The sequence below is a fragment of the Mycteria americana genome, chromosome 6 (genome assembly GCF_035582795.1).
Source record: "Mycteria americana isolate JAX WOST 10 ecotype Jacksonville Zoo and Gardens chromosome 6, USCA_MyAme_1.0, whole genome shotgun sequence".
NCBI classification, from domain to species: Eukaryota; Metazoa; Chordata; class Aves; order Ciconiiformes; family Ciconiidae; genus Mycteria; species Mycteria americana.
The window spans coordinates 25,518,793-25,546,038 of NC_134370.1; the positions used below are offsets into that span (position 1 = coordinate 25,518,793).

The 27,246-nt window shown below is 41.9% G+C and overlaps 1 protein-coding gene across 1 annotated transcript; it reads right to left on the reverse strand.

Moving 5' to 3' along the window:
* Positions 1–1,892: 1,892 nt before the first annotated feature.
* On the reverse strand, positions 1,893–27,246 carry DUSP29 (dual specificity phosphatase 29). The gene is made up of 4 exons (XM_075504114.1): positions 27,204–27,246; positions 18,046–18,259; positions 7,404–7,624; positions 1,893–2,333 (listed from the first exon to the last, which is right to left on the reverse strand). The coding sequence occupies exons 2-4, from the start codon at positions 18,228–18,230 to the stop codon at positions 2,086–2,088; spliced, it is 654 nt and encodes a 217-aa protein (XP_075360229.1). The 5' UTR covers positions 18,231–18,259; positions 27,204–27,246; the 3' UTR covers positions 1,893–2,085.

Below are 27,246 nucleotides of genomic sequence, written 5' to 3' on the forward strand. Positions count from 1 at the left end.
GAGCCCTTCCAAGAATTTTTGACTCTTTAAACCCACATTGTGACTGCTCATTTATTTTTGAAGTGTCAAGTGGCTTCCTTTGAGTTTCCTTTTATTTCTGTTTTTTCTGGGTTTTTTTTCTAATCCAGGTCTAGGGATACTTAATTTGCTGTAAGTCCCAGAGTTTGTGTATCTGTCATGAATATTGTTCACATTGTGATGTCTAATATGTTTTTTAACAGTAGTCTAGTTGTGTTTATTGTGATCTGCTGTGTCTGAGAATTTGAAGATAAGGTATTTATTATACAGATAAATACAAATGAGAAGTCAAAAGCATTGCATTATGGGTGCCTGCAGCCTTGGCTACAGTTACTGTTTGGAGATGAATGATTTACTGGGCTTTGGGGCCCGAAAGGAAGTGAAGGAATAGGAAAGGCTTCACATTAGAGATGCTAAGCCTGTAAAGAGCTGTTAACATCTACAAAAAATGGTTTAAAGTTGTGCTCAACTCTGGTTTGTAGCATATACTTGCAGCTCTCAGTGGCATGTTTCTGCCCTGTGTTCTCTTTACAAAGTATCCAAGACTTCTACAATCCATACTGCACCAAAGTTACAAAGTCTTTGTCGGCTGGTAAAGACCAAGAGAACTCTCCTGTGCTCTCAGTGGCTAGGTCATTCCTCTCAGGCACTGAGGCAGTAAATAGCTCTTACCTGATACATTGAATTAGGGAAAATTCCAGTAGGTAGGATGATGACTTTACCTTTTTGCATCTGCAAAAAAGGTAAACATGGCTTAGTACTGCTGAGGTGGCAAAACTCTCATTGTGTCAAAACAGTTACTGATAATTTGTATCAAATAGAGTAAATAGAATAAGTTTAGGCAAAAAAGTAGATCTGGTGTCCCCATTTGTGTATTTGGACTACTTCGGTCAACAAATACAATTATTAGCAACTGTATTGGAGCACAATAATGTATTAAGGTGACTAAAGCTGAGATAGGAGGAAACATTTGGTAGTGGTAAATATAAACAGTAGTGTCTGGAAGCACAGCAGCAGCTTCCTCCTGGTTAGTCAGGTCACTGAGATTTTTTTTTAAAGGCTTCACATGTGTGTCTTGCCTTTTTGATCAAAACTAAAATCTCATTAAAACTGGTTATAATCCATGATTATTTAGGGGGTGATTAGGGCTGTACAAGTTCAATGTTGAACCTCCTCTTAGCATTGTAAGCAACATGGTGTTTTTCTAGCTGTTAGTTTTTCCAAGTGCAGGAAAACAAGTCACAGCGCAGAATTTTCTCAGGGGTTTTTTTGTTTGTTTGCTTTTGTTTTTGTGGACAGTAAATTGACTTGGGTACTGTATGTATAGGACCTTTTAAAATTCAGGCAGTTGAAGCATTTAGGAAAAACAAGTTAAAAATGGAACTGCTAAAATGTCATGTATGTATCTCCTTGAATTGTCCGTTGTATCTGCTTATGCATCTGACCTTCTCAAGGGTCTTGCTTTGTTTCTAGTCTGCATGGTCTGCTGCAAAGTCCATTGTGAAGACTGGGTAGTTGATCCTTATCTGGAGGCCCTCTAAATGCTGTGCTACCCTAGATTATTGCCGTGAAAGAAGAAATGGAGATGCCAGGAAACAGCACAAAAAGGCAAACTCCTGTGAAATCCTTCAGGACTCTGGGACTAAACTTAACAATTCATATGTGCTGCTACCATCTTGGTATTTTTCCTCCAAAATTTCTTCAGGAATGCCTAGCTCCACTCTTTTAAAGGCCATGTGCTTGGGTTAGGATCAGGATTTTGGGGGTACTCTGCTAGAAAAGTGTTTTCTTTAAGTTGTGTCTGCTTTTGTGCTCTAAAAGCTTTTTTACAGAGGGTAAAATTTATTTGCTGATGTCACAAAGAATTCTGCTAAGGCTGGAACATTCTAAGAAGATGGGTTTTAAATTTGACTTCCCTTCTTTCTCATCTTGACAGCATTTGAAATTACTTTGTTTTTTCCTTCCAAATAACAAATGATCCTTGTGACTGTGTAAATAACTACACCTTCTCCTCCCCTCCTTTTATGGAGTTTCTTTTCCAGTAGCACAACTATGCCAGGAACAATACTAGATCGTGGTGCTGTTCTCATCATCACCAGCTGGTAGGCTGTTTTTGGTGTTCCTCCTCTGCAGTGCCAACGCTATGTCCAGTTCTCTCAGCTGCTTCAGGAAGCCCCGGTTTGGTAAGATGCATCGGTGTCTTGACACTTGCTCAATGGCATCCACCACTGTCATGTTCTTGTAAATCATCAGGTAAGCCAAGACCAATGTGGCTGACCGGCTGCGACCCATAGCGCAGTGAACCAGAACCTTGTCTGTGGAAACAAAGAGAGATGATGCAAAGATGACGCTGGATAATTTTTTTTTGACAGTGAAGGTTTCTGTAGCGCCCCTGCTCTGTTTAGCGGTTTGACTACCTTTACCAGCACTTTTGTAAGGCCCATCTTTTTACAGGTGGGGAAACTGAGGCTGTAAATCTTACTGTAGTAACTGAAACACCATCTATATTGGAGATTACCCATTTAATCCAAAACCAGGTATCTTTGAATTTATTGGTGAACAAAGGTTGCAGAGAAGGCCTGGGTGCTGCAACCTTGCATTAAGTAACATAGCAAGCCCAGCTGCAGCCTGATCTTGCATGCCTCACAAGCAGTGTGTATGTAATTCTGTGTTTGGGCATAATGACCAAAGCACAAGGGTGTGCGAGGGTTTGGTATGCAATTGAACCATCCTTGCATAAGGATAAGTGGGATGCACGGAGATGTCTCTCTCAGTTTGGGGCCCGAAAGGGCACAAAAACTAGGCACTGAATTTGATTGTTTTTTGTTGTTCTGACAATAATGTCCTTCAAGATCTAGATTGCATTACTTTATGCCCAAATACTTCATTTGTAAAATATAGCTAACAAGCCTTTTTTAAGGCTCAGTGATATTTTTGAGGGCAGAGGATAAGAAGGGTCACAGAAGTTAATAGGCATATAACCAGGGGGGTAGGAAGAAACCACCTCTTAAACTGTAGAAAAGCTTCTTTAGAAATCTCTGGCTAGTCACCCTTACTCTATCATGTTGAATGAAAGTAACATCCCCCCCCCCCCCGCCCCTCTGTTTTATATGATCATGTCCTTGCAGTAGTGGCCTGTCTCATATACTGTGAATGCGCTAATAGTTTTCATATCTGAATAAATGTGCCTCAAGATTTAGCTTTGTGACATTGCTTGGTTTAACTTTGGACTTTCAGAGGCAGAAAGTCCTTGGCTTCAGGTACTAGCAAGGATATAAGCCAAAGTGGAACCTTCCCCATTTGCGGTGTCTGGGAGAGGTGAAGGAAGAGAACAGTAAGTGGGTTCAGGTCTGATTGACAGGTTTTGAAACACTTCAAAAGATTTCCAAAAATGATTCAAAGCCCTTGAGGGGGTCTCACAAAGGGTTGAACTGCTGAAGGAAGTAGATTTGGAGCACTCTCTCTAACACCCTGCTAAGCTGAATTGCCACAGGAAAAAAAAAAATCCTATCAGGGCCAATAATAGTTTATCTCTGTTAGTTATGCCTAGTGAGAAGTGTTGGGTGCAAAGCCATGACTCCTGCCGATTAACTCCTTTGCTTCCAGGCACAAGAGGATGTCTTGGTACAAGTAGCATTGCTGTGTAATGGATGCATCAAGAACTGCCAACACTAGAGGATTAATGGTTACAGTCTGCATCCTAATCCCAGCAGATAGTCTTAGAGGCATCTTGGCAAAATTCCAGTCCCTCTGATAACTAAAAGTGCCTCTTCCTCTCCTGGAAAATGATAATCCCTTCTATTATTACTGCAAATATTTGAAAGGGATGAAAACTCTCATTTGTTCAGCCCTTCATGCTTCTCTGTAGAGCTTCCCACCTTGTAAATGGGTTGCTGTTGAGGTGATAAAATACATGATAGGACAAGGAAGGCTTTGGTTTGTGTGGGTGGCAAATGCAGGGGATCTAGGAGAAAATGTACGGTTTTAGATTGCGTTAAAAAAGGCAAAAAAATGGCTGTACAATTTTGTGAAATGCCTCCTGGTTGTATGAAAATGAAGTCTGTCCTTTCCTGTGTGTGAATATTCAAGAACTGACTGCCTGTTACAGAAAAATGCAGGGCCACATCCCTTCTGTACTATTCTGTAGTCTCTTCAGTTCTGATGTGAGGACCAATCTGAACCCTCTTTTCCCAAGAGGGAGTCTGCTCTTGCAGTCTTTGATTCTGACCACTTATATCCTTCAATGTGTGGCTGAATATAAAATTTCAGTGCGCAGAGCCAGAGGTCTGCTGAGTGGTGACAGGTCCCTGAACTATTTTGGTCACTTGACTTAAGCTTGTGTTTCTTGAAAATCTGTCTAGATGCAGCACTCCCTTTCCAGAGTCAGATGGAGTGATGAATGTTGAGGTGTCTTTGGTCAAGTGCCCTGGGTCTTTTTATCTGTCTCGTATGTTTCTTCTCACATTGCTTTTATCATCTCAGTCTTCAGTCTATTTTTTTCCCCATGACATCTTCACATTTAAAAAAAAAAATGCTATTCCCCTCTACTTTACATTCTGAGGAACTAAGACACCAAGGGAATGAGTACTAAATCCGTAGCATAGAAGGGAACTTAAAAACCTCTTAAAATAATGTCTTCCTTTCAGGTTAATCAGGCCTCGCTGGTATAAATTTTAAGCTGTCCTATGGTCTGAATTGCATGTTGTGGGAAATCTTTATGCACAGCTGAATGATAGTATGCATAATTGTGAACAGTTCGAGTTTGCCTGTAAAATTTACTCTTATAACTGAGGTGCTTTCACTGTTCTTAAGTCCATCTTCCCATGCTTAAAGCCTGCAAATACTGCTCTGATCAGGAAGTTTCTTCACCATCACAAAGATTTTGAAGGTTAAGTCAGAATTACTGCATTAGGACTGTGTTTTGACAGCATCCAAATTGCCAGGCTTTCTGGCCTGTTGCAGAAAGAGAGGCTTCTTCATTTGCCTGACAACTTGTTTCAACTACATTGACTATTGAGCAGCTTCCCAGCAAAAAGCATTGTATGAAGACATCTATTCAATGAATTTGATCACTTGGCTGGCTGAAGGTCACACCCCAAACAATATGAGACAGCCAAAGCAAATTCATGAATACATACATTCTGGTCACAAAAGTCAACTTTTTTTCTTTCTCCCCTTTTCCCTCTTTTTCCCTCTCTTTGCATTTGCTCAATTCTAATGCGCAGTAGCAAAGGAGTGTAATGATATTACTGATCAGAAGTATTTAGCACCATATACTGACGTCCCATGTTACTACCACTGGAGATAGGTACTTGGCTACTATAAAATCTTGTTTAGCAATCTGGATGCTATTTGTCAGTCAGGAAGATGCACGTAAATAGTCCTTTCATTAGGCACTTGAACTACATAGCACCTTTCTACACTAGATGTGCATTCACAAATAATGCATTTATGTTGTTGGAGAAGAGCACTAGTTGCCTCTAGTCTTTTCTCCTGTAAGTGTAAGAGACATCAGTCTACTCTTTGGTCTAGCTTCTGGAGTAATTCTGTTGTTCTGTAAATGTGTATTGCAAAGCTATTGTCATGCATTCAACCTCAATCTCTTCGTGGGCCATACATATGTGCCTTTATGCATATCTTTGGCTGGGATAGGAGATGAACATTTAGTGTACTTTTCCGTCATGAGAAAGTTAAGAGCTTGCTCTTTTTCTTCATGAGTGTTACAGTAATCCTTTATTTTATTGGTCTCCATCAGAAAAGATCCAAGCTATCTTGTTTAAAAAAAATGTGAATGTGGCAGGCAGTGCACAGCTACAGAAATTACTGCAGTTGGTAGGATCTACTTAAGTGCAGATTTTTTTGTTGTTTTGTAGAAGTTCATCCAGTCACTCTTTGATTCGGTCTTGTGTTTCAGAGCTGGACTGGTGCTTGATACTGTCTCGGAACTTCCTGGACTTTGATGTGGTTTTGAAACAAAAAGGTTGATACTCCCCCTGCCCCCTTTCTTCCCTGCCTCAATATTTATTGGGATGCAGGGGTTTTTTCTAGCCTTTGATGCTTCCCTTGTGCTTGTTTCTTTACCTCTGTGCAGCAGACAAAGGTGTTACAGGAACAGGAGGGTGATGGGAGTGAGGAAGTCTGCATTTCTTATTTCGGCTACTCCAGTCTGATACTGACCTCTGGCCTCCAGCCATGGCTAGACACAGGTGCGTGTTAGTTATCCACTCCTTCCCAAAGGCAGTGCTTCAGACATACTTTTTTGAAATGCCAGGTACCTTTCTTCACAAGCAAGTAATCTCCTGAAGCAGTTTCTCCTGCTATTAGGACTTTGATTTTTAAAGCTGAACTGCTTTCAAGACTTTCTCCTGAACAAGGGAAGGGACTGTTGCTGTAGGCTGTACTTGCTGAAAGGGTAAAATTGTAAAGGCCTGGCTGGCTACTAGGGGCAAGGCAGGTAGTAGCTGGCTACAGCTGAGCTAAACAGCCAAGAACAGAAGCTGACACGAGGCTGGAAACTTGATATGTGACCCTCTGATATTAAGGTCTTTGTAGGTCAGCAGGAAAGTCTTGAGTTTCTCAGCTGGTTTCTGGTAAAACATCCTGTAGAGATTTAAAAAAAAGCATGTGGGGGGGAAGGAGTAGGAGTAATATTGAAAGCCAGTGTGAGGCCTAGGCTGTAGCACTTCACATCAGTGGAAAGCTTTCTGATAGAAAGCTGCTGGAGGTCAGCAAATAGTGAATTGTTGTAATCAAGCTGAGAAATTACAAAGGCTTTAATGAAATGTTTCTAGATCTTTGCTGTCAGAGTTGTTTCGGTCCTTTGCTGCATGGAAGATGGCAGAGAGATAAATCTGTTCCAGCTTGGAGTATATCTGAAGGCCAGGTAGGAAGGTGGCTTTTATATTTGTACAGCGCATCTAATGTCGCAGAGCATGAAGCTGTGGAGTGACAGCCTGGAATCTCTGCAGAGCACTCGTGTTCCACTCCCACTGCTATGCAACCAATATTCATTAAACCTTTCTTAATAGGGACTAATTTGAGGAAAAGACAGCTAATTCATAGAACCTCTGCAATGTCTGGTTGTCTCTGATCTGTTTATGAAGGAGTCAACAACAACAAAACCTCTGTCAGACAGGAGACCTTAATGCAAGCTGTGATGTGGACTTTGATAAAAGTGCTTAGTGGGCTCTTGGGCTGGTACTAGCTCTGCAGTGAGAAAGGTCCTTCTCTTAAGAAAACTAGTTCCCTCCTACTGGTTTTATATTCTCTGTTAAACAGTATTGGACTTGTTTCATTCCCACAAGGTTGAATGCCATGGAACTATGCTTCTAATCAGATGGAGTAAATACTGTACTGTTTTTAACCATTTTCAGCACCCTCCTTACTTCTTTCATCCTGAAGCGCATTATCAATGAATTTAGAAGCTGAATAAAAGAACTGGCTGAGCTTGAAAGTGGGGAGATCATCTGCTTCCACTCCATGGTACTCCACAGTCATGTCGTGATAATATTCTGGTCCTGTGTCCACATTCCGCTGACCATGGGCTGCATTGAGGATGTGGGTGAAGCCTGCCTTCTCAAGGCTGTAGCGGTCTAACGCAGTTTTCCTGTTAAAAGAAGAGCTGTCATGTAAGTGAAGAAGCTTCTTACCCAGCAAGCCAGGGAAAAAAAAATATATCTGATTTGATATGTTCTAAATGTTAATGAAACTGATAATGCTTCAAAAATGCATCATTTACCATTGTTAAGATCTTAAGATACTGTCATTCAGAGTGAATGATCTTTCTGGAGTTCATAACTATCTCTCCCAGGTCCTTAGAGCACCTTAAAAAGGAATTTATTTTCCTGGCACCTTTGTAATGTAGGCAATACTGGCTTCTATCTATCTTGTACAAGAAGAAACTTGAGATACAGAAAGAAATAGAATGAATTATTTAAAGTCATAAAAGCAAATCAGTGGCAGAACTTGAAATAGGACCCATGAATGCTGCTTTCCCCTTCTGTCATATCAACTGATATTGCAGATCTAATAAAAGAGTCAGTGATATGTGAGTAGTAAGATCATCTGGGATTCAAAAAGAATCTCTTCATCCCTGAAAGAAGTTACTGAGTTTTTTTCCTCCATTTCTATTTTTAAAAATAAAAATAATTTAAAAAATCACCCTTCTGTGGTCACAACTCCCTATCAGGTTTCCTTTTACTGTCGTGTTTGGTTAAACCAGAGGTCTAAAGCAAAAAGAGCTAGATACGGAAATTGGATATTAGCCTTCAGTGAAAGCTGACAGTCATATATTTAGCCCAATAATGTAATTTATTCTTGTCCTCTCTTCCCTTGGATGAGGGAAGTCAGATAGGAGAGGAAATCCTAGGTTTTTTTGTGCCCAATACCCACTCTAAAGTGCTTGCCAGCAGCCCGAAATTCCTAAAAAAGTGCGGAGTTTGTGGACAGGCGTGTAAAAACTTTTGTTCCATTACAGAAAGCTATTCATTTTGGGAAGTTTTGTTCTGGAAAAGCTGTCAAATTTCATTAGTGCCTAGGAAGACTACTGAGCTTTTTACAAAAAATTGCATAGGCTTTATTCTGTTAATATATTTTCACATAACTACTGCTGCCATAAATGAATTAGTGCATGATGTGAAACAGCTTTTTCCGACCAAAAGCAACTCTCTCCATGAATGTTTCCTGAACGTTTCAATGTGTGAATGCAGCTGCTGTCACACAGGACGCTGTGGTGGGCTACCTGTTGTGTTTCATAATTCTAGTGGTGACAGCTCAGAATGGCTTGAAGTTGACTCCACCTTCCCAGCCTCTTGTCAAAGTCAAAATCCCCCTTTGAGCAGTCAAGAACCTAGTGATTAGAGCATTTAACTGGGATATGGATACTGAAGGTCTTACCTATGCTCTTTCTGATTTAAATTAAGCTCATGATAATTGGCTGTTCTGAGTAGACCTTTCTCCCTGTAGAAACTCCTTTCTGGTCAGGAATAATAATGTCTTGACCCTACTGGCATTTTTGCTATGAAATAATGTCATAAGTCCCCTATGCGATGATTTAAAAAATAAATAAAAACTCCAGTTAGTGTGGTGATGCCTGCCTAAGCTCAGGAGACTCTCTGGAGGACAGAGAAGCAGCAGCATCTTGCTGCTAGTGCTGTGACTTGCCACCTTCACCTCAGCTTAAATAATGCTCGCTCCTTTGCTTTGTATTCTTGTTGCAGTGATTGACCTAGAAAGATGTTTCTTTTACCCCCTTCTTTTAGAAGACTCGTGCCTTAGGATTCTCTTCAGATGGATATGCTCTATACACTTTGCCAGCAAAGGCACTTCAGTTCTGGACTATAAGGATGACCAGTACTTAAACAGATTAAATGTCGTGGCCGAACAGTGAAGGTGCAGTGAATAACTACTTCTTTTGATTTTGATGTGCTTGAGGTGAACTACAGATTCTGCTTTCAAATTAAGTCTTATTTTGTTTTGCCTCCCTGATGCTGGGATAGAAAAAATATGTTTTCCATTCACCAGACTTGGCCCAAAGCGTGTATCCAACAAACTGTGAAAGACTGATGGTTTCAGGTCAGAGATCTGTGCTCAGCTAGAACCCCTGCAAGTGGAGACCTACATGCTGAATAGCAAGTAGGACCTCAGTGTAGTTAGAGACTCAGTGGAAAAACAAAGTTTTTGATGGACTGTAGATACTACCAAACTGGTTTCTGCAAGCACTGCTCAGGCTAATAAATAGCATTTGAATTAAATGATCAAGTTGTTCCAAGCAAGGACAGTGTCAAACAATAGGTCACATGACAGTCATTAACATTTGACACTTACATTCATCTGAAATCCAATTTTCCTGTTTCCTTGATTAGGTTCTCAGGAGATTGCCTTTTGACACAGTGGGTGCATCTAATGCATTTGTTTGACAGTCGCACTTATAGTCTTGTTCTACGTCTTAGAATCTCATTTTTAAGTGTTCAGTGGCCCTAGTGTTTCAATAGGTATTCGGAAAGAAGGGATACTGTCTTTCACTAACTGCATAAGCAGTCTGCTTACTCTGGCCAAGCTCTTGGGAACTTCTGCTTCCACCTCCCAGTCTTGCCTGTAGCTGCAAACTGTGAATCTGGGGCCCAGGATGGAATTAATCCTCTTCCTTTTTATTTAATCAATTAAAGGCAAGGCAGTTAAGTGTTCATTTTGCATCACAATTTGCATTAGTGTTGTCTGGCCCTTGGCCTGTTGGAGTTTGGGAATATGCACATTGTTACTCTGTTAGCTCACTGTTTCCCATGGCTTGGGCTGGAAAGGGAATGAGAAGCAGCAATGGAGCAACCTTGAATGCTGTTGCAAAAAGCCCATCATAAATGCTCAGATGTAACTAAATAATCTTCTGTGAAATCTCTTATTTTTAATTATAAGTGTACAAAGGAAATACAGGGTTATCTGCTCCACTGTTTTTGGCACTGAAGAATTTGTACTGTTTTCCTCAATGCTTGGAACAGGCTGATTTTAAAATGTTATCTGCTTTTTAATTACACTTTATGTAAACTGATTCAGCAATATCCTTCTGGACTGAATGTAACCTTGCCCAATATAATCTTTTTCTTTATAATATGGGTGCACATTTTCTTCTTTCTACTGACGTTGCTAATCTAGAAAACTTTCAGAAAATGAGTGCTCAATGTTGAGCACTCAAATGTGTTAAGAACTCCACATTTTCACTGGAATAGATACTCAAACTGTGCTGCTTGTAGGTGTTGTAGAACATGTTAGTTGAACCAAGACCTAAAACATTTGCTCTGGCTAAGTGGAGCATGGTCAGTGTAGGTCCTGTGGGTATGTGGCTTGCACATCTGCAGGCTGAGCTATTGCTTGTAATCCGTAAAGAGGATGTCAGGTAATTTTCTTCCACCAGATACCCTGGACAATATTATCTATGGAAAGCTTTTCCTAAGTTTTCTAATACATAATGTTGTGTAGAGATCTGAGGGAACAGTTATTGTGCAATACAAAATAGTGTTCACTGGACTGCAAGAGGTACCTGCCTTGGGCTTTATAATCTGCATCTTTTGAAGAAAGCTGAAGTGACACTCTTTTTCAAGAGCAAGAGTGCTTGGTTTCAAACTTGATATGGAGATTAGGAAGCACTTACACTCTTTCTCCTTTCTCTCCATCCCCCCAGTCTTGCACTTGATAATTATGTTTTCATAAAAGATATCTCTGCTGTTCTTTCAAAAATTTTCCTCAGTTTTTTTTCCTTGTATAACCTTTCCCCAAAAGCTAGGCAGCCAGCCCAGTTGGACCACCACTTGTCATACTGACCCGGTTTGTCTGCTTTTTCACTCCCATCAGCTGTCTCTACCTTGCCCACTGATAATAAATACTATTGGTCAGGGATGGCCTGTGCTGAGACTCTGACACTGCCATAACACAGGCAGTTAAACTTGAGGTCATGCTGGCTCTGCAGCACGTTGATTGCCAGTTAACAGAGAGCAAGAAACCAGCTGTTAAGCCCTCATATAGGGGGACCCATATGCTTGTAAATGGAAATGTTACTGTGCCCCTCGACATGTCTGCTTGGACTGGTGTTAGCCATCAGTGAACTCCGTCTTTGTGTGATGGACTGGCTTGCTTTCCAACCTCAACTGAATCTGTAGTGTAGATGCCGTTGTGAAAACATCCCTTGCTATCTGTTTACTTTAATCAGAACCTAATTTTTTTTGTGTTGCATCATGCGTGATACTCCTGGTTACGTACCAAAGGGGAATGCTTTTGGTCTTCCTTGCAGTTGTTACCATGCCTGAGATACCAGTATTTTAGATGAAAGGAAGGAATAAATCAAGCATAAATATCTGCAAATATCCAATTGGTTGAGGTGACTACTAGCATAGGATTATTCAGGGGTATATGAATCATATACCTTATCAGAGGATTTATAACTCTATTTCTAATTCACTTTCAGGTAGAAATGGTACAGATTTTTTCCCTTGCAATTGGCTCACTACCAGAGTTTAATAGTTAAGCTAAGAATATTCCTCTTTTTCCCTCCTGTGAAGACAGGCCGAGAGAGTTGGGGTTGTTCAGCCTGAGAAGAGAAGGCTCCGGGGAGACCTTATAGCAGCCTTTCCAGTACCTGAAGGGGGCCTACAAGAAAGCTGGAGAGGGACTTTTTACAAGGGCGTGGAGTGATGGGACAAGGGGTAATGGCTTTAAACTGAAAGAAGGCAGATGTATATTAGATACAAGGAAGAAATTCTTCACTATGAGGGAGGTGAGGCACTGGAACAGGTTGCCCAGAGAAGTTCCAGATGCCCCATCTCTGGAAGTGTTCAAGGCCAGGTTGGATGGGGCTTTGAGCAACCTCATCTAGTGGAAGGTGTCCCTGCCTGTGGCAGGGGGGTTGGAACTAGATGATCTTTATGGTCCCTTCCAACCCAAACCATTCTATGATTCTTTGGGTGCTGCTGTTTCCTAATAAATTGCAATTAGTATTTCCATTTTTGTGATTGTGGTTGAATTTTAAGTAGGCATTGTAAAGAAGAGTTTGCTACAAATGCCAGTGTAGGTGAAGCCATAAGCATTTGACTATTCTTGCAATTGTTTTCATTTTGTATATCTCCACCATCTGTGCTATTAGCACTTGATTTCCTTTTACGTGGTGCAACTGTGGTCTCCAGTGTCTGTCTTGAATGTGTTCCTATGCAGAGAAGGTGAAGTGTGGCACTGGGAGATAACAGTGAAAATTTCAGTATAATTCAGTTTAGTAAGAGATTAACTGGGCAGATTGGTCCCATGTAAAAACTCATCAGCTCTTCAATTCAGAGCGCATAAACATATGCTAAAAGTTAAGCGTACCCAGAAGTCTTCCTCTCTATAGCAAAGCATGTTAAGCAAAAGCTCAGTGCTTTGCTGAATCAGACCCTGCATTTACTGTAGGACAGATGGACTCATAAACATGTTTTTCAAGTTCTGAGGCAAGGGGGAGTACTTTGATATGGGAATGCCACCTAAATGGTGAAAATTGGAGATAAAATCACTTTCACATAGGGATATATTGATAATAACAGACTATTACCAAGAGCGAGAACTGACCTAAACAAAAATGTCATCCATTTTCAGATGGTTCCCAAAAGACTATTTACATCTCTTGGGTTATGCAAGGGCAAGTAAAGGGCTTGTCCAAGACTTTAACTATGCCTGCTGTCAGTTTTAAAGCTAAGACTTATGGGATTAAAAACAAATTCTGTAGCAAACTCTGCCTTCTTCTGGAAGCAACAATGTAAGTAGTTATAATGTGAAAGAAAATCCTTCCTTTCAAGTTGCTGTCTCCAGTGTACCAAATCCCTTCTCTCTGTTTTCAAAAATAGTCAGAACAGGCTTTAGTCCTGGCTGCTTTCTTCAGGAAGATGCCCAAACCAATGGAGTTGGAAGAGAGGGAAAAACAACTTACAGGCATTGCAGCCTGTACCTCCACATCAAGTATTATGTATATTGAAGGTAGCTAACAAAGCGAAGAGAAGGTGGCTCATGATGAAAACCCAAGTGCATCTAAAGGAAGGGAAGTAATCCTCTGAAATGCCTCGTGAGGATGTGGGCAGAGCAGCTCCCTCCACAGGTAAGTCAGCACCTTCAGCTGGTACTGGTCAACCAGATGACTGCTATGCTTATAAGCTCTAAGTAAAGCCAAGTCTCTTAAGCTTTATGTGAAGGTTGAGCAATGCAAACATGTTTCAGTATAGACTGTTAAAGCCACAGACTGATGTGACCCAGGTTGACAAAACACAAGGATATCTGAGGCAACATGTTACTAGAAGAGGAATCGTCTTTCTCAAACTTTTCCATTTTCTTAAACGCTGAAGGAAAGCTTGATGCAGGATGATAATTTACCAGATGGTCAGTGTCAGAAAGAAGCTTCCTGAATATAGGCAATACTGACACTTTCTTAAGAAAATCTGGCAGTTCTCCCTCCTGAGGAGAGATGTTGAGAATTTCCAATAATACTGACCCAATTTCCTTTGGTAACTCCAGCACTGAGGGAATCTAGAGACAGTGTAGCATTGTATCCCCTTTCGTTCCGAGGTGTTGTTCCATTTCTGTGGATATCTGCTGTTCAGTGTGAATTAGAAGAATTTTTAGGTACCACTGAAAATACTGAACAGGATCGTCATAGTATGTGGTAGAAAAAGATTTAGTAGTCCATTTTCCTCTAGCCCAAAACAGTGGATGTTGATTTTGTAAGTGATACAACCTAGATACAGGAAATACCTCTCTGCTTTCTATACAGCAAAGGCATCAAACACATGTGATGTAGTCAGTCAGTTCCTGGTCTTGACTTCAGTCACTCACCAAGTGTTAAAAATCACCTATAGACAGAGATAACGTTTGTGAGGAAGTGTTACTTGTCTTGGAAACCGTTTCCTCAAGGAGCATAAGAGGACCAAACCTCAAGAGGTTTATGGTCCAGTGTTACAGATCTGATTTTCTGGATTGTTAAACTGCTGTTACAGTTGGCAGATTCTCATACTAACAGAGTTGAAACTATGTCCTCAAGAGTGTTGTTATAATCTAAATTGCATACACTCCTATTCTTGTATGATTAATACTGGTGTAGATCCTACGAGTTCATAATGCTAAACAGTGGGAGGTAACTATTTGCTACCCTGAGCGAGTTCCATCTGTTTTCTTCTAGATCAGTATAAATTGTCTTTCTACTTAGTCACTTGGAAAAAGCCATACTGTATTGTTTTTCTGGAGATAGGTGAGAGGAGAGGAGAGAATGAGTTTGTTAAGCATGTATTTGAAGTTTAGTTATATATTTTAATTATCATACGCTCCAATCTGTAGGTTTGAGTCTTGTGTGTCTTGTTGAACCTTACCTGTGTTAGTTCTCAAGACCATGAGCCCTGGGGCTCTACTGGGACAAAGACCATAGCTTTCTTGAAATGCAAGCTCAGTTCAGCTGCCTATCCAGAAAAATGTTTTTCTTATTTAACCTGCAAGGAATTAGACTCCAGAAGACGACTTTTCCTCGGAGTAGTTTGAGAACACGGAAAGACCTGAAATTGTGATCCAGGCCTTAAATCCTAATGAGAGCTAGAGGATGGTTAGAAGCAAACAAAATCTTGGGAGGCCTTTGTCTTCAGCTAAAATATTCTTTGAAATTCAGAAATGTGGAACCATGAACATCATCTCAGGTAATAAGGTGATCACTGAAGAGCCGCAAGAAGAAACTACAAGCTGCATAACTGGCAGAGGTTTTTCGTGTGACTGCGGTGAACTAAGCAGGCTTGGGATTAGCCAGTAAAACTGCCCATACAAGTAACCTGGTGGCCAGTGAAAGAAAGGAGCAAGACAAAGCTGCTTCCTATCCCTTTAGAAGGCTTCTGGATGTGAGGAGGATACATGCAAGCACTAATCCTGGTAGCAGATGAGTCAAAAGCTTGGCAAAGCATGTAATATTCCTATCACTGGGCTGTCTCCTACAAGTTCCAGTGTCTAGTCTTTAAAAGTCCTTGGAACTTGCTGGAGGAAAATTTCAATTGGAGCTGAACACAGCATGTTATATTTTGAGGCTTTGATTATTCAGGGCCTGACAGGCTCATGGAGATTTCATTGCCTCTGGGCAACATCTGCAGCGAAGCCTTGTAACAAAAGGATTGAGTGGCCTCACAGGGCTCCTTGATAGCCTGTATTGCATTAGAAGGAAGATGTGGTTATGTAGTCAGGGTAATTAATTAGCATTTCCATAAGCAGTCACAAGTCCTGTTAACCTTGTAAATGCAGGAGGCAAGAATGAAGCACAGATGTGAAGGCTCTGAAGATAAACTCTGCATGTGTGTGTTCACTTGATTTTGTTGATGAGCTCCACTAAATTCTTTCAAGAGCAACCTTAATTTAGCATGGCTAAGGATCCAAATACACCCAACATCTGTTCATGTCTCCATGGCAGCTCTTTGGCGACCAGTGCTACAGCAAGATCTTAAAACAATACAAAAAACCCTGCCACACTGAAGGGGGAAGCTGTTGGTCAGAAATAAGATGTGGAGCTGGCTAAGGAAAGATATAGAGGTCCCTGGACTTTGCCTGCTTCAAATCAAATTTTAGCTCTGGTAATGAAAGCTGCATCTTGCCTGCAGACCAGTTCTCATCTCAGATTTTCTGCTACTGGATGTCAAGTTTGCCCTTATCTGACTGACAATAGTCATTCTCTTGCAGGGGCCTCATTTTCTGGTGAAGTTTTACTTCCATTCACCCCCCACCTGCTCCCCCCTTCTTTTTCCTTCTCCATTGGCTTTCTCATTCTTTCGTCCCAGTCGTGTGGGAGACTTGTTTCCCCTTGAAGCACCATTGCTTTTCCTCCTGACTTAAGACCCGTCCCCTGCAGAAATAAAAAACTGTCCAGCGTAAGTGGCTGTAGCTCTAAGTACCTCTCAAGAAGCTGGTTTCTCTGTTCCTGTGGTTAGTTCGTACAGAGTGCAAGTGTGTATTGTATTCAGAGGGGTGCCTCCTAGCATTTATTAAATAGAAGGTGTAACAAGCCACTGCTACAGGAATTATTACATGAAAGAGTCAGTGGCTGGTGTCCTGGGCTTAGAGACCAACTGTCCAAAGACCTGTTGTCTTGTTAGATCCCTTTGCTTAGAGGGCAGAGCTGTAGCTTCATCATATTGATAAGAGAGAAACTATTCTAATGGCTTCACTCAGAATAATTCTGCTGGTGATTTTGAACAAGGCAGTAGGAAATAAATGCCAGAGAGGCTGTTCTTTACACTGAATCTTGAGTTAGAGTTATCTAACAAGAGGGGCAGGGTAGGATGGGGAGAGGACAACTCAACCCCCTTTTCCTTTGTTCCCGAGTCATTTGGCCAGGCTCTTCCCATGGCTTAATCCTGTCTCTAAAAGTGGGAGCCCCGGCTTGGTTAAAGCCCAGAACTCTTGCGTGTCTTTCTGTTGCCTCTGGCGCCACAGAAGTAATTGGTTGATGATATTAGGAGTCTTGTTACTCTCAAGGCTGTATATCTTTCCTCTTTATAAGCTGGCAACAGATGAATTTTAGGACCTTTTAAAAAAATTATTGAGGACTTTGGAGCCAGTGGGGCTCCTGCTTGTTCCTTACAGTGATGATGTAAAAGAAATGTCATGTTAGCGCAGGGTGTAGAGGAAAATGGGAAGGGGACCAATAATGCCTAAGGGGTAAGAAAAGCTCTCTTGCTCTGCTCAGGGTTTGGGTGGGGGATTTTCCGATGGCGTGTCTCCCTGCTGCAGCAGACATCTCTGCTTGTCAGAATAGGCTGTTTCTAGCTTAGTCCTGTGCTCAGCAGAGCTAAGTCTGTTTTGTGGGTTTGGTTTTTTCCCAAATCACACTTGGTCTGATCAGTGAGACACATCTCTGCAGCTTTGCCTTCCACAGGGTTCTGTTTGTTTTAATCTCTTGAGCAATTTGGAAACGCAGAGTACTCCATGTACACAAGCACAGGCTTGGAAATGCAGAAATACCACTGCAGGTTGAGCTGTCTCTTCAGTCACTTCTCAAGAATTACATTTTAGGCTTAAACCAACCTAAGCCGTGGTCCTACACATCTAGGCCATGCTCTTCTGTCGCTGTAACTGTGGCAGGACTTTCACTCAGAGATAAATGACAAATTACTCCTTGAAATGAGACATTTAAAAATAGATTGTGACTAGCTTCAACCTCTGCAGCCTATAATGGTGCTACAACTGCTCCTGTTACTCAGTCTTTAACAGTAGACCCTGCCGCACTTACTCAGCGCTTTCTTGAAGCGGCAGCAACCAACACTGTGTGCCTATATCTGTAAGGGCCATGGCAGGCTCCGATTGCTCTGTTGAACTTTGGCATCTGTCAGTAGCTCATCCAATCACATCATCACCGCTAAATACTAGCGAATGGGTAGGAGGAGGAAAGAAACACTCTGTCGGTGAGCTGTACTTGGTACAGCTTAGTCATCTCCTATGTAGAAGAGATGCACTATGTACACTTACTCATCTGCTATGTAGAGGTACTATGGACACACTTACTCATCTCCTATGTAGAGGTTGGGCCAGACTTCATTGACATGAGTGTACTTCGGGCATCCTTTCCAGAAAAGTCGCTCCAATTCAAATGCACCTGGGGTACAGTAATCCTCATCAGGGTCTACTTTGATTGCTCTGTATGCATTTTTCTTCCCAGCATTCAAACCTGCTGATGACATCTTGTCCATGGAGTAGTGTGCTCAGAACGTGCAAGAAACTGGAATGCAACAAAAACAGAACATTAAGCACAAAGCAAGCAAGTTCTCCTCTGGCTGTGGGACACTGGGAGCAGCACTGGCCAGGTGTGATTGGGCATGGTGTGAGATGGGTGTACCTGCTCTGTGGCAGACACAGATTCGCACCTTGATTTCTGCCTCCCCTGAACTAGGCGAGGAATACTTTGTTGGACGAGCTCACCAGCAACGGGAACAAAAGCCAAAGGTTTGTGATCACCGAAGTTTGGTCTCTGCTGGGAATTTGTTTCCTAGAAAATCCACTGGTAAGAATTTGGTAGGTCTAGCAGCCTGATCCGAGGGATCTAGAGCACCTAGGGGAACTGGATGGGGGAAATCTAAGATGTTTATCATTAATTGCGAATCTCCTAAAGGCTTCTCCTTTATGTGATTTTCAGCAACTCAGGGAGATTAAATGTGTCCGTTCAGGTGAATGCTGGGTGTACCTGTTCTACTCTTTCAAGATCTTAATGCAGTCCTGCACGCTGAACCTCGTAGGCTGTTTCCAGGAATGGGAGTTTGCCTTTTTGCAGCACCACTGACTGACTGACAAAATATTTTTTAGCCAGGATGGGCTGAAGGACTTCCTTCTTTTCAGGTTCACTCTTTTTTCTTTTTTTTTCTTTTTTTTTTTTCCTTAACCTAGATGCATACATGCCAAGTGGGTAGGAAGAAGCACTGATAAACACACAGTATAGAACAGAGCAATGGAGCAATGTTATCCTGTAGCTAAAATCAGAGTGTCATTAATGTTGCCAAAACCAACACCCTTTGCCTGGCCATGTTGTCAGAGCTGTGTCACTCAGGACTGACACCCTTAATGTCCTGTGTGTTTGAGCTATCTGCTGGTATTGAATCCTTTGGTGTCAGCTTTACACATCTCTTGACGCTCCAGATTCTCTCCTGCTTGCTGTGATTTCCCCAGCTGCTGTCCTGATTTAGACTTTCCCCTGTAGAGTTTGCCTCCCTCAGCTGTGGAGTCAACAATTACAGCCCAGTTAGGTGGTCTTCCTCCTCCCCCGCTTCCCCAAGGCTGTGCCTTATGAGCTGGGCACTGATCCCATGACAGCGGGAGCTCAGAGGGCAGCCTAAAATTTTCACAGAGCTGGTGAGTGAAGTTAAAGGCTAGAGTCTCACTTGAGTCTCAGTGCCTCCCTCCTCCCTGCCTTTAGGAAAATACTGCCTTAGGACATGGCGGGTAACTATACATTTGCAAGAATATTCTTGTCTCTTGAATAGGTGGGCTTTTTGCATTCATGTTTCACTTTCCTAATCCCCTGCAACTGAAGTATCTCAGGTAAAAGCCCAGTGAAATACGTGTGATGCAGAAACCCTTGCACCATCAGCAACTGTACCAGCTGCTGCAGGTGCAGTACAGCTGCAAGAGTGCAGTGCTGTGCTCCTTAGCTCAGGTGTGGCACTGCGCTGTCCTGTGGTATCCCCACGCATACAGTGTTGGGTGTGTTTAGGTCAAGGGTTTTTCAGATTATTTTTTATCTTAATTTTTTTTTATTACTTGAAGGGAATTTTGCAAGGGGAGAGCTAAGGTACAGTGCATCCATGCATTCTCAGTAAAGAAGAAGAAGAAACAAGGGAGTGATTGACAAGTGATAAAGGTGTACATGAGGGCTTTTTAGTCCAAATTATCAGCACTGGAAACTCTGCACACTACCAGACAAATACTCATGCCATAGATCCAGGCGCAATGTCGGAGAAGGATTATTGTGAGGGACATGAGTGTTGTATGTCTCCTTTGGTTTTCTTCTGTGGATTTGCACATTTCTGAAGGCAAAGCACGTTTTGTTCTGCACATTTTGTCAGCAGGAAGTTAAACTCATGCAGCTGATCTTTATGCTACAGCAAACCTCTAGGAACTAGAATTTGGGGCTGGCCATGTGCCTGATCTCCTGTTTACCCTGTTGCCAGTTGTCGCTTAACCATCTTCCCCTCTTGTCCTCTGAAAATAAGTTTCCCTTTTTTCCATGTTGCCAGCCTTCTGCTGCAGACTTCCTTGTCTGCTCCATCTCCCTGTTGGGTCTGTCTTGTTTCTCCTGCTGGACTGCCTGATGTCTCAGGGCAGCAGTTGCTCCTGTCTCTCATCCCCTTGAAGGGAGAAGTTGAACCTTGCAGTTCTGTAGGCGACTCGTAACAAGAAGAGGTGGAGTTGGGTTTGATCTTATGAAGTGTGCGAGTACAGCCTGCCAAAAATCCACCTTTCTTGCAGGCAACAAATCCTGTAGTGGCTCCCACAAATTTTTTGTTTGCTGCTGGTGAAGTTTGTGTCCTTTTAATTACAAAAGTCTGGCTAGTGCCTTCGTGCAGCTGTTGTAGAGCTCTCCTTCAAGCAGGATGACCATTTTTCACTGACATCCTGTGTACCCATGGGGTTTGTTTCCTCAGTTTGGGCTCTTTTGTGCCTGTCATGTTCTGTTTCTCCGTACAACTTGAAAAAGCCAAATGATTCCTGTTTTCCTACTCCGAAGCTAGGCAAGATTGTGGAGTTGGTTTTTGTTTGGCATGTGTACACCTTTGTTCAAAAATTGGCTTGCTTTCACTGGCAAGGGGATCTATCTTTCAGCCAAGCTTCCTAAAACATGATGATGATGTTTAGCTAAGTGGTCCTCTGCTGAGATTTGTTAAAGGGCTCTGAGAATTCCAGCTTCTAGCAAATTTACCTTGGGCTCGGTCTTGCGTGCCTCTGAGTAGCACCAAGTCCCATCTCTGCCCCCAGTAGCCATGGCCCAGGAGAGCCTTCTTCCTTCCCGTGCCAGAATTATGCTAATTCTACATGCAGACTCAACAGTGTAGATAATGTTAGACTGTCAGAGATACAAATCTAATACAGTCTGACTTTGGGAATGAATAGGCTGTTATCTACAACTTGATAAGAATTGCTATTTGTCTAATAAGGAACTATCTTAACTGAGAGCCTGTTGCCTTGATGCTGAGGGACTGACTGTGCTTTTATGCACGGCTCCATAAAATGGGAGGGGAGGAAATGAAGGGAAGAAGAGAAAGAAATGTAATCAGTAAATTGCGCTCAGTGGCCACAGTGTATAGAGTTGTTACACCAATAGTCCTGCTCGTAGACTGCAGACCTCAAAACAGGGCAATTACATTTGCAAATCATCGTTTGTGGTACTGTAACACCGTCTCAGTTTGAAGCTTGGTTAGCACTTCTGAAAGTTAGACCTCTGCTGAGAGATACTTGTTTCTGTCTGTCCTGGGAAGCCATATGCTCCCTGAACTTTCAAGTAAGCTATGTTCTTTTATGCCTTGCCAATGTTATCTGCTGCGGATTTTTAAATTTAATTACAGCACAGGAAAGCATCAGTTGAAATTCCTCTAATAAAATATGTATTTCAGATTTGAGTCTAGACTAAGTAAGAAGTAACAGAGTTTAACTAGGAGGGGGGCAAGGGGGAAAAAGGGGCTGGTTTGCTACTTGAACTCTGGAATTTATTGCCATGAAGCATTTGGCTGGGGGTAAAAGGATGGAAAGGCTTGTGTCTTTCCAGGAACCAAAGATGTCTAACCTCATCTCTTATTGATGGTTCGGTGTACACCAAACAGAGCAGAGGGTAGACTGTTCCCTAGGCCTGCCCTCTTAAATTAAAAAGTGAAAAGTGGATTGGATTTTTTTTTTTGTGGTTGTTCTTAATGCTGTTGTGGATGTAAGGATGACTGTCTATATAAGGCTGACTGTCTAGCACAAGCCCAGGCAGGGAAAGCTCAGATTTCTTTTGCAGACCTCTGGGGAGGGGAGAGCATCTCTTGCAGGGTGTTCACCCTGTGCAGCTGGATGGCAGACAGATTGCAGGGTTAACCCCACACAGGCTCATCACCAGTCTCCCACCCCTTGGGGTGCTTTGTTTGGGCTAAAATGCTTTGCCTTACAGACTAGTTAGCGCAGGCTGAATGATGTACCGGTGCAGCTTCCCTGTACCAGCTTGGCAGTCACTTCACGGCACCGCACTGTGCTGGGGACACGCAGCCTTGGATGTGAAAGCTCTCTGGAGTAGGGATGGTCCTTGTGCCCTTTGCATAAGGAACTCTGCACCCTGCTTGCTCCTGGAAGTGCTGCTCCAGCACAGGACAGCCTTTCTTATTTCATGGGGGAGGGATGAAGAGGAGAGTCAGCTAGCAGCCGTTGTCCCAGAGAGGTTCTCCTCGGCAGGAAGGTTTGAGCCCAGCCTTGGGGCATAGTGAGGAATGCAGCCCTGCCTCTGGGGCCAGGAGTTCCCTTCCAGCAAGGGAGGGCAATTGCAGCTCATCCCGCTCTTCCCCTGTGCCCAAGCCACGGCTCCTCTCTAGCTGTCTGCTGTGCAATGCTGAGGCCAGGCCGTGTGAGCTGCTGAGACCTTCCCGTTCCCCTTCTGCACCCGCCCTGCAGCGGCTGGTCAGCAGCCGAGTGCCAGGTCCACCTTGGTGGGACCAGGGTCTGATGCTCAAGCCTGTGAGATTTTTGTCTGCCAAGCCTGACATCCTGTGGGTTCTGCTTCTCAATCCAGCGTGTGACTGTAACTCTGAACTGCCAGTGCTCACCAATTATGCTGTCATGGACTTAAGTGTATGATCAGAACAAGGATGATAAAAATTCAGACATCTGCATTTTTATACCCTAATCTTTCTCTTCATAAATAAGACCAAAGTGCATGTTATCTAATGAATTTTATTTGTTAATCACTTGGATGGCTGGAATATTTCTCCCCCTTGGGTTATATGTATATAAATGAAAATATTGTTAGCGATTTCACAAAATGGTAATTCAGAATAATGGAGAGTTAATCCTCTTTTCATTAGCGAGCCACTTCAGGACATACACTGTGGCAAATTATACTGCATTTTAAGTCGTTCTCGAGTGCTGTGCACTAGAAAAAAAACATTAAACTATTTTTGCATTGATAGAAGTAATTGTGTGGCTAATTTGGATAAGCAGCATGCATTAGGCACAGCGAAGGAATCTCTTCTTTATGTTCACTATCCTCTCTACAGCTGCCAAATGGAATTTCTTATAGAGCTCTTTAGCTTTTTTATTTTATTTTTAACAAAACAGGGAGGGCAGAAAGAAAGTGCAAGGGAAAAAAAGGAATATCTGCCAGTCTGCTGTTTAATTCGGAGAGTGAACACAGTCTAGTGGCTGGAGCAGTGATATGGCAGTGAAAGACTTCCTTTCTGCACCTTGTTCTGAGTCCCTTGAACTACTCAAATTAACCCAAAATTTCCAGGAAAGCCCTGGGAAGTCACAAAACATAGTGGCCCACTTTCAAATTTGTTCAACTGGAGGGATGTGCCTCCCTCACCCCAAAATTTGTAGGGGGTTAGTTAATGCTTTTGGAAATGTCAGTCATGAGCTCTGCAGTTTGGTAATCCCACAGATGGGGGGAAAAAAATGAGGTTCATATCTAGAGGTGAACGTCAGAGCTTTGGTGGTAGTGTGTACATTTCTAATGCTAGTTTTCCAGATGTGGTGGATGTTTCTGAGTACTTTGAGACTGAAAGCTATAAGTCATTATCTACATAACAAAATACTATGTTTCTTAATATTTTTGGCTCAACGTGCTGTGCAAGCCTTAGTGCTGTGTATAAAGATGCCAAACAATTTGGCAAGATTTATGCCTGGGAGTTAAGATCCAAGTCAGCTGTAGAGATTTAAAAAAAACAAAAGAAAAGAAAAAAGCAGACATGAACAGAAAAGGATTGAATTTGCCTTCGTCCTTTGCAAGGACCTATGTACCCTCTCCCATTTTCTTCTGCACCCCTCCCTGACCCAGGGGGGTTCCTCCATCACTGCGGTTGCCCCAAGCGTATATAGTCTGGCTGTCAACTTGTAGCTGTGTTTGTGTGCCTGAAGCTATAGATCCCCAATAAGGTCAGAGCCCAATGGTATTGGTGTGTTCTACAAACGTGCAATGAGAAAGGCTAAGCAAATAAGAGGTGGGAAGAAAAATGGAGACAGAAGACAATTTTCCTCGCGCTCTCCTTCAGAAGGAACAACTGTGATCCTATTAGCTGTTCTGTCCTGCCTGACATAAGGCACAGGGCTTCCTTGCCTTAATGCCTGCTTCAGTCTGTATTTATATAGCAGAACAGTTTAAATTCTTTACCACCCATGTTTCCTGCTCTTGGGAGTTCTCCCAGCCCGTATGACATCAGTCACCTGTGCTAGTGGGGCTTTTGATGCTGGATTTATTAAATTTAATTTGGTGTACACAAATGTACAGGCCTTGGTTTTGTACTCAGAGTTGTCTAAAAGCTACTTCTCCCTGAAAATACCAACCAAGTGCAAATTCTTCTGGTTTAGCTGGGAATGAAATGTTTTCAGCATCCAGCAAATACCTAAATATATAACCTATTCGTAAATGTGGAGGCAGATTTTGATCTTATTTCTGTTTTGATGCTTTTAGATTTTGCTTCCTACCTCTTTCCTCATGACAGCTCTGAAAAAGGAGTGGAGCTGTGATATCTTAAGTTGTTTTTTTGGTTGTTTTTTTTTTTTTTTTTTTCAACATGCCAAGGGAGGGAAAGAAAATAACCAAAGCAGCCTATCTGTCAGCTCTGGGCATTTCATAAGAAATCTACAGAAATAATGACATTTCCAGTAGATCTTATGCCCACACCAATGCAGTAGGAGATAAACATGGTGCCCTTGAAATCAGTCGGTGGTTTGACCCTCAAGTCCAGGGACTGAATTTATCTACTGCCATGAACACTAAATTTGAAAGAAGAACAATAAAGTGGAAAAAACCCCTTGTAATTATGATTAAGAAACCATTTCTGTGCATAAAGTGCTTGTTACTGAGAAATTATTCCCATTTTCTTTTTCTGATGATGTATGGAGATCTGACTTATTTGAATGTTTTTATTTATCAGGTGGAATTCAACACCACTGAAATCAGAGGACATCTATCTTCCAGGGAGTCCAAACCTAAGACCTTCTTGGCTTCCAGACAACTGCAAAAATAATGCTTTTATTTTTATTTACTTATTTCTTTCAGTTTAATAACTACCTTAGATAAGACCTTCGTGGAGAAAAAACATCTGTAACAAGTGTGTACAAGAGAGAGAAGTACCTGAGAGAAGGTAAGGATGGAGAATACCAGTTCTCCTACACTTTCAAAAAAATGTGCAAAAGGCTTGAATCCAGTTTAGTAACCTGTCTCCAGGTAAGCACTCTCTCGGTGCTGAAGGCAGACAAAAATCAGATCTAATGACTGAGGGTCTTCAGAAATAGTGAGAGAGGATCTATTGAGCAAGTTCCTGAATTCTTAAGAAATGTTTTGTTCTTCCATTTCCAGCCAGCATGCCAGGTACATACCTCCCTTCAGGGTGAAAAAGTACTTACCCTTTTCGAGTATGATTAAGCAGAGGGCTGTTTTATAAACTGGAAAGTTCTCCTTGCAGAAGCCAAGGCACATGCTGTCTGGAGCACAGTGTTTGTACTTGGGAGGAGGTAAACAGTGCTTTGGTTTCTAAGCTTTTCATGACTCAAAGTACATCAGTTGAGCTGAGAGTTGGTTAGCTGCAGTAACAAAGCTTGCTTTGTCAGAAGATTTAACTAAATGAATTTAAAATGGTGCTCCCTGATATGCCATCCCTGTGACATTTTGCTCAGACCCAAAACGCTGGCAACAGCCATGAAGAGCTATATGCTTTCCCGTGTAACCTGGCGCTTGCTGCGCCCCAGGGTACTGCAATGAAGTATGGTGCTGCAAAGGTTCCTTGGGTGCTTTTTTTCCCCCAACACTAGAGCAAAAAACCTAATTTTGTACAAATACTTCCTGGGAGGGGGGGAGGAGGAGTGAGTCCTTCAAAAAATCTTTCTCTAAAAGAGCCCTAAAAGAATTAAGCAAAGTGTTGTACATCCAAAACTGGAAATCTCTGGGACACCTGCAGTATACTTAAGTGAAGAATAACACAATCCTGTGTTCCTTATTCCTGTCCTAGTTTTCATCAAAATCTGTCATTTACTTCAGTTCTTTTATTTTACCCCTGCATTCTTATGCTTGAAGCATTCAGGGACTGTAAAATAGTTCATCCAATGCATTCGTCTTTAAACAGTTTAAAACCAGAAGAATCATAGCCTCTGTGCAATTGTTTCCCAGACCCTCCTGCTGTGAATATTCAAAACTAACCAGCTATTTCAATGAATTTCTAAGCCACTGATGACTTTTTAAAAACTTATTTTTGCCCTTATTCTTTATTGTTGACTGAACTGGTTAATTAAAACGAGATTAAGCTGAGTTTTCATTAAATATTATGAGAGTGCCCAAAGAAACTTAAAACACAGCATCATCTGAGAGAATTTCTTCACTATGAGGGAGGTGAGGCACTGGCACAGGTTGCCCAGAGAAGTTCCGGATGCCCCATGTTCAAGGCCAGGTTGGATGGGGCTTTGAGCAACCTGGTCTAGTGGAAGGTGTCCCTGCCCGTGGCAGGGGGGTTGGAACTAGGTGATCTTTAAGGTCCCTTCCAACCCAAACCATTCTATGATTCTATGAATTGTAATTCAATTGGAAAAGTTAGATTTGACTGGAAGGTGGAGCAATTATCGAAGAATAAGCAAAATATTCTGGGAGAGATGTTACAAAAGCTTGAAAAATTGCATTTTTATTCCTAACTTTTAAAATGTAAATTGACATTATCTCTAAGATAAATACAGTTTTGGCACCTCATTTCCTATTTTAAAAAGTAATTTCTTTAACATGACCAATTTGGTTTTTTTAAAAATTATAAATTATACTTTCAAAATCTCTTTGACTCTGCAATAGTTATAAGCTTTCCCTCTACAACAAGTTTATAAAGTTATCGGTTACCTTAGAAAGTTTGCCAGCTCTCAGTCTTCTCCCTGGTTTACTAAACTAGGTTATAAAAGGAAGAACAGGAGCACAAGTAGTACAGCAGAAAATGTATATTGCTTAGCCTTACCTGTAAGCTTAGGTGGGTGCTCTAGGTAGCTGGGTCCTGTGAA